Source organism: Somniosus microcephalus, chromosome 28, assembly GCF_052327205.1.
Source record: "Somniosus microcephalus isolate GS21.2 chromosome 28, FLI_Smic_1.0, whole genome shotgun sequence".
Classification (NCBI taxonomy): Eukaryota; Metazoa; Chordata; class Chondrichthyes; order Squaliformes; family Somniosidae; genus Somniosus; species Somniosus microcephalus.
Window position 1 is genome coordinate 35,081,230 of NC_141014.1, and position 15,506 is coordinate 35,096,735.

Consider the following 15,506-nt stretch of genomic DNA (forward strand, 5'->3'; position numbering starts at 1 on the left):
GCCCTTGTCCTTCTAGGTGGTAGAGGTCGCGGGTTTGGGAGGTGCTGCTGAAGAAGCCTTGGCGAGTTGCTGCAGTGCATCTTGTAGATGGTACACACTGCAGCCACGGTGCGTTGCTGGTGGAGGGAGTGAATGTTTAAGATGGTGGATGGGGTGCCAATCAAGCCGGCTGCTTTGTCCTGGATGGTGTTGAGCTTCTTAAGTGTTGTTGGGGCTGCACTCATCTAGGCAAGTGGAGAGTATTCCATCACACTCCTGACTTGAGCCTTGTAGATGGTGGAAAGGTTTTGGGGAGTCAGGAGGTGAGCCACTCGCCACAGAATACCCACCTCTGACCTGCCACGGTATTTATGTGGCTAGTCCAGTTAAATTTCTGATGTAGGCAAATGCAGCGCCAACTTTTTCCTCGCAAGGTCCTATAAACAGCAATGAGATGAATCTATTTTTGGCGCTGTTGGTTGAGGGAGCAATATTGGCCGGGGTTTCAGGCGAGCTCTCTGCTCTGCTTCCAATAGTGCAATAGGATCTTTTACATCATCATGAACCACCAGAATGGGCAGATGGGGCTGCAGCTTAACATCCCATCCAAAGGATGGCAGCTCCAACAGTGCCGCACTCCAGGATCAGCTTAGCTTGTGTGCTCAAGCCCTTGAGTGGGACTTGAACCTACAACCTTCCGGCTCAGAGGCGAGAAAGTTAACAGAATACATTGAGACACAATTAACAATCTTCCACATATTGCGTTGCATATTAAATCTATAGAGCCCGTAAACTCTTGCTAGTGGTACCCGTTTGAATGTTGCGCGAGAGAACAGGATTGGATTTTACTGCAATGCACCTGTCAATCAAATATCCCACAGGCAGTCACCGACTAGGACTGCACTGAAGAATGGCCACTTGGACAAGATGGAGATCAGAGGGCGACCAGTCACTCCCTCCAAAGAGGGTGGGATGAGGAAACAGAATGAGAAATGAGGCATTTCCAGAGTGAGCACTAGTCAATGGTATGTGTTCCATTTATCGTGTTGGCCATTGAATAAGTTAAAAAGTATAAAAGGGCTCATCATGGTCCTGATCGACATACAGGAAGGCAACTGATAACATGACACAAAATACAAGGACTGTGGCAATAACAGGGCCCACGATGCCACAAGTTGGGGTGTGCACATAGTACTTTCAAGTGAGAAATAACAACAGAAAAATGCTGGAAATACTCAGCAGGCCAGGCAGCATCCGTGGAGAGAGAAACAGAGTTAACGTTTCAGGTCTGGGACCCGTCATCAGAACTGGAAAAAGCTGAAGATTTAACAGATATTAAGCAGGTGCAGAGACAGAGGGGGGGGGGGGGGTTTAGATGGGGAGGAAGGAATTGAAAGAATATATTGTGCTTATGTAAGAGGCAGGAAAGATAAAGTGTTGCAAATGGAAATGGCAAAAATCATACTGCATGAAAAATGGGGGCAGGGATTATGATCTGAAATTGTTGAACTCGATGTTGAGTCCGGCAGACTGTAAAGTGCCTAATCGAAAGATGAGGTGCTGTTCCTCGAGCTTACGTTGAGCTTCATTGGAACAATGTAATAGGCCGAGGACAGAGAGATCAGAGTGGGAGTGAAGCGGAGAATTAAAGTGAGATTTCAAGTGAGATTTGGGCAAACTTGGTCTCTTACCTGCATCACCCTCTCCAGCTCGCGGTTAGCTTGTGTGAGGTAAGACTGTGCTTCTCGTAACTGGTCCTTAAGTCTCACATTCTCTGACAAGACCGCCTCATACATCTGAATAGGGCAACAGAGCGGAATGGCTTACTTTGGTGAGCCGTGTAGTTACGGTTGTTTTGCATGCAGAGTAATCACAAAACAAAGCCCTGCATTTATACAGTGCATTATCGGGCCATTGAAATCTCTCAAAGCTCTTTAGACAATGGATTACTTTTTAAAGTGCTGTTACATAGGCAATTGCAGCAGCCATTTTTTGTGTCAAGAGCAGCCCACAGACAGCAACATGTCAAATGACCACCATTGTTTTGTTTGATGGTATTTGTCAAGAAAGTACTAGGCAGTGGGAGAATTCCCTGCAAATCGTCAAATACTACCATGGGATCTTTGACGTCCACCTCAGTAGATAGACGGGGTCTCGGCTTAAGGTCTCATTTGATGGTGACATTTCTGACATTGCGTCTCATTACTGCACTGGAGGCACCAGTCTCGGTTACGAGCTCAAATCTTGGATCGAGGGCTTGAAACCTCGACCTTCTGACCCAGTGAAGGGAGCGCTACCAACTAAGCCAAGCTGACACGCATTGTCATAATCGTTTACCAGGCTGGTAGCATACATAAGAGTGCCTGCCTCATCCTAATAATTGGATTAGCTTGAATTCTGCTCTTAGTCACGACTGCCCCACAGTTTAGAGTGAGCTCTCATCAGTCCTCAGTAAAGCTGCTTGATGCAGTGGTCAGTGTTGGCAGAAGTTCAACAAAGAGGAGGGAGATAAAGGAGGGCTTCACCTGTGCCAGCACACCTCGACAAGATAAAACAGCGCCATTATAACCATCATGCAGATCTCAGCACAGCACCCAAGGTCCTGCCAGACAGCTCAAGGGAGGCGAGACAAAATTCAAGTAAAAGGGGCCAATAATCGTTCAACAGCACTCCATTATGCAAGGCACTTTCCTCATTACAAATACCTGTAAATTTTCTCCCTCTGTTTTCATGCAGTGCAGACTCAAGTCTTGCCCCTGTGAATACCCCAGGTATGTTGACATAATACCCCATCTACACAAATGCAATTTAGTGAACCGTTAATCAGTATAAATATCCTTTATTGCAAGGGGGTTGCAGTATGAGTAAGGAAGTCTTGCTGCAATTATATAGGGCTTTGGTCCGACCACACTGGGAGTACTGTCTACAATTTTGGCCTCCTTTCCCAAGGAAGGATATACTTTCCTCAGAGGGAGTGCAACGAGGGTTCACCAGATTGATTCCTGGGATGAGAGGGCTGTCTTATGAGGAGAGATTGAGTAGAATGGGCCGATACTCTCTGGAATTTAGAAGAATGAGGTAATCTCATTGAAATGTATAAAATTCACAGAGGGCTTGACGGGGTAGATGCAGGGAGGATGGTTCCCCCTGGCTGGAGAGTCTACAACCAGGGGTCATAGTCTCAGGATAAGGGGTCGGCCATTTAGGACTGAGATGAGGAGAAATTTCTTCACTCAGAGGGTTGTGAATCTTTGGAATTCTCTGCTACAGAGGGCTGTGGAGGCTCAGTTGATGAATATATTCAAGACTGAGATCGATAGATTTTTGGGCACTAAGGGAATCAAGGGATAAGGGGATCAGGCGGGAAAGGAGCTGAGGTAGAAGCTCACCCGTGATCTTATAGAATGGCAGAGCAGGCTCGAGGGACCGTATGGACTACTCCTGCTCCTATTTCTTATGTTCTTAAATATCAGCTTGAATTTGAGATATCTCCAATTTCTGGAACAGTGAAAAACGTCTATATTCGTGCACAATTTCTTTGATCTCTATATAGACCTTGTATCCAATGGAGCTTTTTATTTTAAGGGAATATTGCTCTCTACCCTCCAATGTCACCACTTGTTGGACCTCCTATGTCCAGGACAGTGTGGAAACAGACCAATGCCACTTTAAGCTGGCCAAGCGGAGGCACGTGAAGATCACTAACGCAGACATCGAGACTTCTCTTCTGAACACTCTCCTCTTCCCTCTGTTCCCCCCAGTTCCAGGGCAATTGCTTAATCTCCACGTTGTGCCTCCCTTCAATGACAATTGGAAGCTAAGAGTAAAGGACTGAACTGCAATTCCTGCACTCTGGCACAGCTGGGCAGATGCATGGCAGATGCAGTATAATGTGGATAAATGCTTTGGTGGCAAAAACAGGAAGACAGATTATTATCTGAATGGCAATAGATTGGGAAAAGGGAAAGTGCAACGAGACCTGGGTGTCCTTGTGCACCAGTCGCTGAAGGTAAGCATGTAGGTGCAGCAGGTGGTTAAGAAGGCAAATGGTATGTTGGCCTTCATAGTGAAAGGATTCGAGTACAGGAGCAAGGATGTCTTGCTGCAGTTGCACAGGGCCTTGGTGAGACCACACCTTGAGTATTGTGTGCAGTTTTGGTCGCCTTATCTGAGGAAGGATGTTCTTGCCATGGAGGGAGTGCAGCGAAGATTCACCAGACTGATACCTGGGATGGCAGGAATGATGTATGAAGAGAGATTGGGTCGATTAGGCTTATATTCGCTAGAGTTTAGAAGAATGAGAGGGGATCTCATTGAAACTTATAAAATTCTAACAGGACTAGACAGAATAGATGCAGGAAGGATGTTCCCGATGGCGGGGGAGTCCAGTCACAGTCTAAGGATAAGGGGTAAGCCATTTAGGACTGAGATGAGGAGGAATTTCTTCACCCAGAGAGTGGTGAACCTGTGGAATTCTCTACCACAGAAGGCAGTTGAGGTCAACTTATTTAAATATATTCAAGAAGGAGTTAGATATATTTCTTAAGGCTAAAGGGATCAAGGGATATGGGGAGAAAGCAGGGACTGAATTTGGATGATCAGCCATGATCTCATTAAATGGCGGAGCAGGCTCGAGAGGTCGAATGGCCTACTCCTGCTCCTATCTTCTATGTTTCTATGTTACAGATTTCATTTTGCACCAAATCTGCACCATTTCAAATCGCTTGCATAGGGAATTCAAGCACTTGCACCAGTCTTACCGCAAAGCAAATAGTCACAGAAAAGGATTTCAATCAAGGTTTATGTAAAGAAACAGTCTGATTTGAATTCCTACCAACTTTTATTCTGCTTTCCTCCCATCGTTAAAAAAACCACACGCAGGTTACATATCGTAGAATCATAAGGCACAGAAGGAGGCTATTCGACCCATCATGCCTGTGCTGGCTCTTTGAAAGAGCTATTCAATTAGTCCCACTCCCCTGCAAATTTTTCCCCTTCAAGTATCTATCCAATACCTTTTTGGAAGTTATCAGACGATGGTTTAAAAGTTAAAATCACTTGTTTTGGAGATTTGCGGGGGTTGGGGGGGGGGTGGCAGGGCGGGGGTGCGGGCAAGAGTGAAATCTATAAAAATCGGTCAGGATCTCTGTAGGTAAAACCAGGGATCATACTTTTAGCAACATTTAAATAACATTTGCATGAACTGGAAGAACAAAGCATTTTCCCCCAATGGTGCTTTGTTCTCAACTCCAAAAAGTTCACACGACACAGGCTATCACGGGATCATAGCCTGGTCACGCACTGCTTCAGATATACAGGAAACTTTCGATTTACCGGCACCTAAATAACCGGAAATCTCGGTTAACCGGCAAAATGCAGGAGTAGGTTCAGGTAAGTTTTACTTCATATTGTACTTGCCTTCCTCCATCTGTTGCTGTGCAAGGGTGTGGCTGCAGCTGTTGCTAAGCTACAGAGACGCTTGGAACTTGTGGCCATTGTTCTGCACTTCAGGGTTTGTTGCTTTATACGGAGCTGTCAGCTCTCCGTATCTTTTACTATAGCGCTCGGTTATCCGGAATTTTTGATGAACCGGCACCACGTCGGTCCCGGATAAAAAAAAGTTTCCTATATTCAGTGGAATCAAAACAAATATGGTCCTCATACTATGTGGACCTTACATCGGCCTGCACAGACCGTGGGGCTGTTGCTTACAGTTGCAACATGATGGGCTTTGAAGCAGCTGGGTACCATTTTCAGAATTTCAAATCAAGGCAAAGTATGAATGGGCCGGATATTCCGATGCCTACGGGCGTGTACGCGCTGTGTACACACCCGTAGGGACATCGGAAATGCTGGTTTCAGGCATGTACAGCGCATGTGCTGAAAACCGGCATTTCCGATCCATCAACAGTGGTCTTGACAGATCCTCGGCCTGCCCTGGAGAAGGGCCTCTGCTGGCGGATAGTTCCGCTTTCTGGACAACCTCCGCCCGCAGAAAACCCTTCGAAATCTTACACCTGGTAAAAGCAGGCATAAGGCCTGCTTTTACCATCATAAGATTTGAAAAAAGTAAAAAAAAAAATTTTTCCACTCATTTATCATTTTTAAAAAACTTTAAAGAAAGGTAAGTTTATTGTTAACTCCGTAAAAAACTTTAATTATTTTTTTCAAAACATTTAATTTATTGTAATTTCAACTAATTTTTTTAATGTGATTTAAAAAAAATGTATTTAATGTTTTACAGTGTTTTTGGGGTGATCTCCATTCATATATTTGACAGGTCTATCTGTCAAGTGTATGAAGGGAGATTCCCTTCTCCTATTGCCTTCCCATGGCCCACGTGATCCCAGGGACGCTTGTGAACCGCCTGCGCCTCTGGGATATGTGGGTCCTGTGCATTGAGTTTGGAGAGGCCCAGGACCAGAAGTATACGCACCTCGGGAGCGTGCATAGATTTTTCCCAGATCGGAGGCCTCCGCACGCGGGAAGCCTCCGATCGGAAAATATTTAAGGAGATACAAAAGGCACCAAGGGGTATGGGAAGAGAGCGGGAATATGGTATTGAGATAGAGGATAAGCCGCGATCTTATTGAATTGCGGAGCAGGCTCGAAGGGACGAATGGCCTACTCCTGCTCCTATTTTTCTCTGTTTCTATCATGTGTTGGAACGGATGTGCTTCAATTTTCTCTGTTCCATTAAAAAAAAATTGAAATATTTCATTCAAGAGCAGGGTGACTGTTCCATCAGCTGGCACTAAATCACAAGTTTGTCGACTATCTAATTACAAGCCCAGTGATGCAAGAAAACTACTAGGCACTTGGTCTATGCGTTAAACAAAGCTTTAATCAACTGTTTTACAACATGGCGGTCTAGTTGTGTCCTTCACTAGTTCCTGTTAAGAATGTCCTGCGCAAGCTGGGCCCGTGCCCGAGTATTTATACTCCCTGGACAGCGCCACCCGCAGGCCGCTCAGTATTATTTCATAAGTCTTTCTTTCATGAATGACTGATTCATGTCAGCCAGCACTTTCACTTGGACTGAATGACTTACAATATTGCTTCAGAGTCTCAAGCTAACGCACACACACACACTCACATACACACACTCTCACACTTTATTACCTTCCTGAAGTCGTTATTACCGTCCTCCATTATGCCTGTGCCGTAGGGGGAGTAAGTCCCGATTCTGTTCGGGCTCCGATCACTCATCCGGTCAGTTAGACTTGGGCCATACCTGTCACCGATCAGAAAGAAAGAGTTCTTCTTTTTGCCGACAGGGTTAGTATCGCGAGCAGATGGAGGAAACCCGACAATTCACAGCAGACAACTGCAAATGGATGACAGGCACACCCGAGAGGAAGACTCCAACTTTTGTAAAACCCAGGCGGACACACGATTACACCAAAGCCTTCCATTTTTCTGGGCTAGGACTGTGGCAATATCGGGAAAGGAGCGGCAAGTTGATTTGAGCGGGTTGCAGTTTTTGATACAGCCGTTTGGCGCGCCTAAATTGATCATGGAACGCCGTCTCCCCTGCACACAGATCAGCTGCTGGATTTCGGCTTTAGGCCAGTCGCCAGTATATTGCAATAGTATACCGCGGAAAGGCAATGGTTTGTTTGTGTGACTGCCTGGCTGGTGCGGATCACATACTCTCCCTACTTCTTGGATGTCAGGTTTCTGTGATGCTCCCTCTTTCTTCACGGTTTCAAAAAATAAAACAAATGCCCGCCAATACCTTTTCCAAATGGCCATTCTTCATGCGTGGACAGTGACTCCTGGCAGGCTAGTCAACTGCAGGGGCTATTAAAGATGAACCCAACTCTCTCCTCACGATGTCCACACACTACATTTCCAGCGGGGTTGACAATAGGGAGCTAGAACCCGGTCTGATTTTCCCCTTTCTAACCCCAAATGCACGGCTCTGACCTCCCACTGTCCCAGCGGGGATCAAAAAACTCGGCACTGACCAGGGAATCAAACCAGGGACCGTCCTGGTCTGTATGGCTGTGTTACTCAATGGATAAACTCACCGAGCCACTGTTAGTTCATTTTCTTACCTGTATTGCAGGATGCCTAATCATAGGAACAGAAGCATCTCTCGGGGAATAAAGGGTTATGGGGAACGGGCAAGAAAGTGGAGTTGAGATCGATGATCAGCCATGATCTTATTGAATGGCGGAGCAGGCTTGAGGGGCCGCATGGCCGACTCCTGCTCCTAATTCTTATGTTCTTAAGTAAGCCATTCAGCCCCTGGAGCCTGCTCCGCCATTCAATTAGCTCATGGCTGATCTGTACCTCAACTGCACATCCCTCAATACCCTTGCCTAACAAAAAGCTATCCATCTCAGTCTTGAAAGCTCCAATTGTCCCAGCATCCGCAGCCTTTTGGGGGGAAAGGCAGTTCCAGATTTCTACCTCATCATAATTTAGCCAAATGATGTAATGAACAATGTAAGAGATTAGTCCTGCAGCCAACAGGTGTGAACCAGTAGCTAAGGTCATGACTGGCAGCCTGGCTACCAGATATTTTTTTTTTCTTTTCTTTCTAAGGTTTCCCCATCAGATTTCCTTTAACTGTGAGGAAGGGTCAGTCCACTCTCAGGGCTGCTGCGAATACCATTTTTTAATTGTTCAACAGAAGCTGTGCGCAGGGAAGGCGTGTTGGATCTAACAAATTGCAATAAAAATAGAAAATGCTGGAAATCATAGAATGATACAGCACAAAAGGAGGCCATTCGGCCCATCGTGCCTGTGCTGGCTCTTTGGAAGAGCGATCCAATTAGTCCCACTCCCCCCTGCTCTTTGCCGATAGTCCTGCAAATTTCACCATTTCAAGTATTTATCCAATTCCCTTTTGAACGTTACTATTGATTCCACCGCCCTTTCAGGCAGCACGTTCCAGATCACAACAACTCCTCATGTCGCCTCTGGTTCTTTTGCCAATTACCTTAAATCTGTGTCCTCTGGTTACTGACCCTTCTGCCTCTGGCAACAGTTTCTCCTTGCTTACTGTCAAAACCCTTCATGATTTTGAACACCTCTATCAAACCTCTCCTTAACCTTTCGATGAGGCACTCTACAGCCCTCTGGACTCAACATAGAGTTCAACAATTTCAGATCATAACCTCGGCCCCTATCACATATATTCTTTTTTTATCCACACTTTTTGTTTTTTTCTTCCCCCCCACGTGGCAGCTGTCCTTCATTCTGCCAGCGCAATTCACACCCCATCTAGAGCCATCCTTTGTTCCTTGACCTGTCCCATTACCATCTCCTCTCGCCTTGAATATCTCTTAATGTCTCTCAATGTCTCTTAATCTCTCCCGCTTTCTATCCTATCACTGACCTTCCCTTTTGTTCTTTCATCCCCTCCCCCTTTTCCCAGCCCCTAAACCTGCTTTCCGTTTCCTGCTTTTTTTTTTCCAGTTCTGACGAAAGGTCATCGACCTGAAACGTTAACTCGGTTTCTCTCTCCACCGATGCTGCCTGGCCTGCTGAGTTTTTCCAGCGTTTCCTGTTGTTATTTCACTCCTCAACCTTCTCTGCTCGAAGGAGAACAACCCCAGTTTCTCTAGTCTCTCCTCACAGCTGTTCATCCCTGGTACCATTCTAGTAAATCTCCTCTGCACTCTTTTTAGGGCCTCGACATCCTTCCTAAAGTGTGGTGCCCAGAATTGCCCACAATACTTCAGCCAGGGCCTAACTAGTGTTTCATAAAGCTTCTGTGCTCTATGCCTCTCTTTATAAAGCCAAGGTTCCTGTATGCCTTTTTAACAGCTTTCGCAACTTGTCCTTCCACCTTCAAAGACTTGTGTACGTACACCCCAGGTCTCTCTGTTCCTGCACCCCCTTTAAAATTGTACCATTTAGTTTATATTGCCAGAAACACACAGTAAGTCTGACCGTATATAAAGAGGAACCAGAATTCTGATGAACGATCGCTGAAATATTAACCTGTCTGTAAATGCAAGTAGACCGGCTATAGATTTCTAGCATCCTCTTTTTATATGAATCTCCAGCATTTTCTTTTAAACTTTGCTAATTGGATTCAAGACACTGTAGAGCTCAGGATCAGAAACAGATCTTAAAGCTGTTTTAAGTTGCACTTTCACCATTGCGATGAAAACTGAAGGAGCTGTAGCTCCAGCGTTATATCAACAACGGAGACACTGCAGAATTTCAGCATACAGAATCAACAACTTATGCCTCTATGGCGCTCCATACATAGAGACATCTCAGAACGCTTTACAGGGACATGGGACAGCGAGTGGACACCCAGCCTAGGGATGGGTGGCAGTGGTTGGAGTGAGGGTGGGGGGAGGCGGAAGAGCATTTTTGAAGTAGGGTGGAGAGTGGAAGGTGGAAATGCCAAGAGGGCAGGGTCAAATTGGGTGAACACGCTGGTAACAGTGGAGGACAGAACGTCAAGCCGGCTGGTGTTGGAGGACCAGAGGGTGCACACAGACAGAGACACCGGGCTGAAGAAAATCATGGGAGGTAGGGAGTGGTGATGTCTACATCACCTTTTAGGAATTCACCATAATGCTAAGATTGAATCGCAGAAAAGTGCGAAGTGATACATTTCGGTAGGAAGAACAAGGAGAGGCAATATAAACTAAAGGGTACAATCCTAAAGTGGGTGCATGAACAGAGAGACCTGGGGGTGTTTGTGCACAAATCATTGAAGGTGGCAGGGCAGGTTGAGAAAGCGGTTAAAAAAGCATATGGGATCCTGGGCTTCATAAATAGGGGTATAGGGGGAAAAATTTGGTTGTTTGCGCCACCCATTAGCGCCTAAAGAGGTCGAGAAGTGGGGCGCTAACCAACAAGCGCCCAGGCGCAGTGAACCCTGCGCCTCTTCCCAAATTGAGCGGACATTTAGCGCCGGCGCTAAACCGTTGCGCCCGCTCACCGGCGTGCGCAGATCATGACGTCATTTCAGTGTGTAACGCCGTTGGGGCGCCCCGGACCGGAAATTCAGTGGCGCCCCCCTCCGTTCCGCCTGGCGCTAACAAGGAGAGGTTACCTTGAACGTTTCCCAGTCGCTGTCGGGCTGGGGGGGGGGGGGCGCTATTTAAAGGGGACTCTTCATGGATTATTAGTGGTAGCCATTTTTGGAGCACACCTTCTGTGAGAGAGAGAGAGAGTTGCTCAGAGACAAACGGAGAGCCATTTCTGCAGTGAGCCAGCACTGGCTGAGGAACTTTAGCCTTCTGAACATTACTTTGCAGTTGGTAAGCTTCTCAACCGGCATAACTTTCACTGCGCACTTACTATGGGGGCTGCATTGGATGGGAGCGTTGTCCTTCTCAATCATATTGACAGGGCACAGAGACGCAGGGATAGAGTGGCAGGCATGGGCCAGACGGAGGAGGGCCTACAGACGTCGGCACACGAGACCTTACGCTGCCAGGGTTTTCCACCAACAATTTTCGTATATCAACATGTCGGAGGAGCCGTGTTTCCGAAGGCTGCGCTTCAGTAAGGAGGTGGTCACTGAGCTCTGCCACCTGCTTCAGCCAGATCTGCAGCCTCAACTAAGGTGCAGGACATCTCTGTCGGTGGCTGTGAAGATCACTGTAGCTCTAAACTTCTATGCCAGCGGCTGCTTTCAGGCCACTGCTGGGGACATTGCCAACATCTCACAGTTTGCGGTGCATTGCTGCATCCGTCAAGTGACTAATGCCCTCTTTAAAAGGAGACGGCAGTACATCTCCTTCCCAATGACCCCGGACAAGCAGCGAGAGTGCGCAGAGGGCTTCACAAGGATAGCGGGCTTCCCCATGGTGCAGGGCGCCATTGACTGCACGCATGTGGCTTTGCGGGTGCCGCTAGAGAATGCGGAGGATTTCCGCAACCGAAAGGGGTTCCATTCTTTGAATGTGCAGCTGGTCTGTGACCACCGACAGCTGATACTTGCCGTCAATGCCCACTTTCCAGGCAGCAGCCACGACGCCTTCATCCAGCGCCAGACTTCTGTGGCAGACCTTTTCGAAGCCCCGGCTCACCCAGGAGGCTGTCTTCTCGGGGACAAGGGCTATCCTCTGTGCCCCTGGCTGATGACCCCGCTCCGTTCGCCCAGCATCCCTGCTGAAAAACGTTACAATGAGAGCCATCAAGCGACCAGGAACATCATTGAGCACACAATCGGCGTGCTGAAGCAACGGTTCCGCTGTCTGGACCATTCCGGAGGAGCCCTTCAGTACTCACCTGAGCGAGTCTCCCACTTCGTGGTTGTGTGTTGCATGCTGCATAACCTGGCAATCCTCAGGACCCAGCCAATGCCACCAGACATTGAAGCACCAGCAGAGGAGGAGGAGCACCAAGACGGGAGGGAGGCACAAACTGCAAGGGCCGTCCGTCAGAGGCTTATAGCAAGTCACTTCTAGGCCCCTCTCAGGGAATGCTTTCTGCCATTCCAAGAACATGAATGGAACCGTTCTGCTACCCCTAAGCCGGTCAAGGCAACAATTAGTGCAAAGAACAGGCATGGACATTGTGAATAAATAAACTTCTTTATTTAACAAAATGTGTATCCTTCCCGCATGACAAAGCAATGGAAACAAACAGCAAAACAAACAGACTGCCACATAACTGTCTCTCACACCCTGGAGACAATGCCCAAAACATAACCAACATTCAGACCAGCATCCTCGGCCTTGAATGAAAGAAATAACATAATTTAGCAGCAGCTCCTACTTTTTGCCCCTCGATGGTGATCTACTTCCCTTGCGGAATTGCCCCCTTCCTGCCCTGCAGCTCCTCCGTAGTGGGACCCCAGTGGCTGCAGCAAGGCTGGGGGAAGCCTGCTGACTGTCCGAAACTGAGACCGCAGATGCCCTTGAGGTACGTCCTGGACCAGCTCTGGGCCTGGAGGGCCCGGCTGCTGACTGCTCCAACTTCGCATGGGCGGAAGCAGTCTGTCCTACAGGTGGTGGCAGCTGCAGTGGAGAAGTGCCAGTGGTGGCATCAGGAATGCTGTCATTCTGAGAGCGGACAGCAGCTCCCTGGTCGGCCGACACACTGGCACGCTGACGGGGCAGCACCGCAGCATGCGCAGCAATCAGCTGGTACACAGATTACTGGCCTGCTGTGGTGCGGCGAGGGCCCCGGGGAATCCTGCCCGATCCAGCGAGGGTGGCAGCAGTCAGTGCTTGCGTGGCCTCAATCTGCGTCTGCATGAGACCAGCCACTGACTGCGTGGCAGCACTCAGCACTTGTGTGGCAGGTGCCAGTGCCTCGCCGAAGTCCTGCACACTCCTTGCCTGTGCTGCGCCGAAGTCCTGGACACTCCTTGCCAGTGTTTCAATAGAGTCGGGCATCCTTGCCACTGCAGCCATGAGCTCAGTGTGCCTCAGCCCAGCCTGGGCACTCATTTCTGCGAGAGCACGCACCTCTTCTGCGCTCTGTGCAGCAGCACTCGCGGCCCGACTCACCCTCCGGGGAGACGGCCCCCGAGCTTCCCTACCCCCCTCGCGTTGCTGCAGGCCACTGGGTCCTGGAGCTGCATCCTCCTCAGACCATTCTCCCCCACTCCCCTCCAGGGAAGGCGTCTCCCCAGTTTGGATATGGGCTGGCTCGCCCGAGGGTGGTATGGATGGGCCGACTTCCTCCTCCTCGTCGCCTCCAGAGTCACTCGCACTGGCAGCTTGAGGGCCCGCCCTCCCGAGCTGGTGATGCAGCATCTGAAAGCAGGGAGGTTCAAGAGTGGCTTTAGCGAAAGGAAAGGGTGGCAGCAAGGGATGCATGAGTGCTGCAATGCTCTGAGTTGGCTCGAGAGTGAAAAAGCATGCTGGTGTGGGGAACAAGTGGAAGGAGAGAGGTCAAAAAGGTGATGACCTTACCACTGCTGTCCACAATGGGGTCGGCATCTCCAGAGGCGACGGGGCCAATCATCCGGCTTGCCACAATCCGGTGGACTTGCTCCTCCAGGTCTGTAAGGGTCTGCAGGTGAGGCCGGCCTCCTCCGGTCCGATGCTGTTGCCTTCTATTATTGGCCAGCTTGGCCTGCAAGAGAAAGGACGGGGTGTGATGAAACCTGCAACCCTGATCTGGCATGACATGTCTCCCATGGTCGCTTAGCCCTTACATTATGCACAGAGCTGAATGTGCGTGTGTTTCCAGAAAGGGCCATGGGTGCTGGATGACAGCTGGCCATTGGGGCTTTGCACACCCTCTGGCCATAAAGTGAGGTCCAGATGGAGGGATGAAGATGATTCTGAAAAAGGCACTCACCCTGACGACCCGAGTGAGGTCGTTGAACTTCTTCCTGCATTGCACAGGAGTCCTGGGAACCATGCTGCTGGAGGTGACTCTGTTGGAAACCTCCCTCCAAACTCTGCGATAGTCACTGTGTTGAGGCCTCCTGCCATTCTCTGGGTAGAGCACAGATCGCCTGCGCTCCACCGCGCCAACCAGAGCATCCAATGCCCCCTTGCTGAGGTGCTGCGCTCTCTCCCTGGCCCTCTCCGTATTCATGCAGTTGTCGACGCCACAGGTAGGTTACCGCCGAGTTTGAGGCCTACGAGGCGCAGGGTGCGGCAAGAGATGATAATCGATCCGCCCCTTTAAGAGCTGGCCGGCGCCAGCGTGTCTGGCTGAAATCGATAATTGACAGCACCTGCGCTGCGCCCGCCCGCGGAGAAATTGCGTCGCACCGCCGGGTTAGCGCCTTAAGGCTGTCGTGCAGCGCCTGGTTTAGCGCCACAATCACCTTCAGGGGCGCAGCCACCCAATATCGCTCGAGGTGGCGATAAATTGCGCCTGGCGCTAAACTTTGCGCACCGCCAATACTAGCACCCCAAACGGGCCGATACCGAATTTCTCCCCCATAGAGTACAAAAGCAAGGAAGTTATGATAAACCTTTATAAAACCCTGGTTCGGCCTCAACTGGAGTACTGTGTCCAATTCTGGGCACCGCACTTTAGGAAGGAGGTGAAGGCCTAAGAGGGTGCAGAAAAGACTTACAAGAATGATTCCAGGGATGAGGGACTTCAGTTACTGGATAAATTAGAGAAGCTGGGGTTGTTCTCCTTACAGCAGAGAAGGTTGTGAGGAGATTTGATAGAGGTGTTCAAAATCATGAGGAGTCTAGACAGAGTAGAGAGAGAGAAACTGTTCCCATTGGCGGAAGGGTTGGTAACCAGAGCACACAGATTTAAGGTGATTGGCAGAAGAACCAAAGGCGACATGAGGAAAAACGTTTTTACGCAGCGAGTGGTTATGATCTGGAATGCACTGCCTGAAAGGGTGGTGGAGGCAGACTCAATTGTGGCTTTCAAAAGGGAATTGGATAAGTACCTGAAGGAAAGAAATTTGCAGGGCTACGGGGAAAGGGCGGGGGAGTGGGACTAGCTGAAGTGCTCTTGCAGAGAGCCGGCACGGGCTCGACGGGCCGAATGGCCTCCTTCTGTGCTGTAACCCTTCAATGATTCTATACTTGGGTCACATGAATGAGGTATGATTTGTTCATTTGTTTGTGAAGCGCTTTGGGACGTCCAGAGCAGAGGTGCTATATAAATGC

The 15,506-nt window shown here is 48.9% G+C and overlaps 1 protein-coding gene across 1 annotated transcript in view; it reads right to left on the reverse strand.

Moving 5' to 3' along the window:
• The window catches only part of LOC147099542 (protein phosphatase 1 regulatory subunit 12C-like), a 94,173-nt gene that overhangs the window by 11,102 nt on the left and 67,565 nt on the right, over positions 1-15,506 (reverse strand). Inside the window, exons 18-19 of the mRNA XM_085969779.1 lie at positions 7,102-7,213; positions 1,671-1,775 (exon numbers count right to left, since the gene is read on the reverse strand). Coding sequence (XP_085825905.1) covers positions 1,671-1,775; positions 7,102-7,213 — 217 coding nt within the window. The remainder of the gene's footprint in view (positions 1-1,670; positions 1,776-7,101; positions 7,214-15,506) is intronic.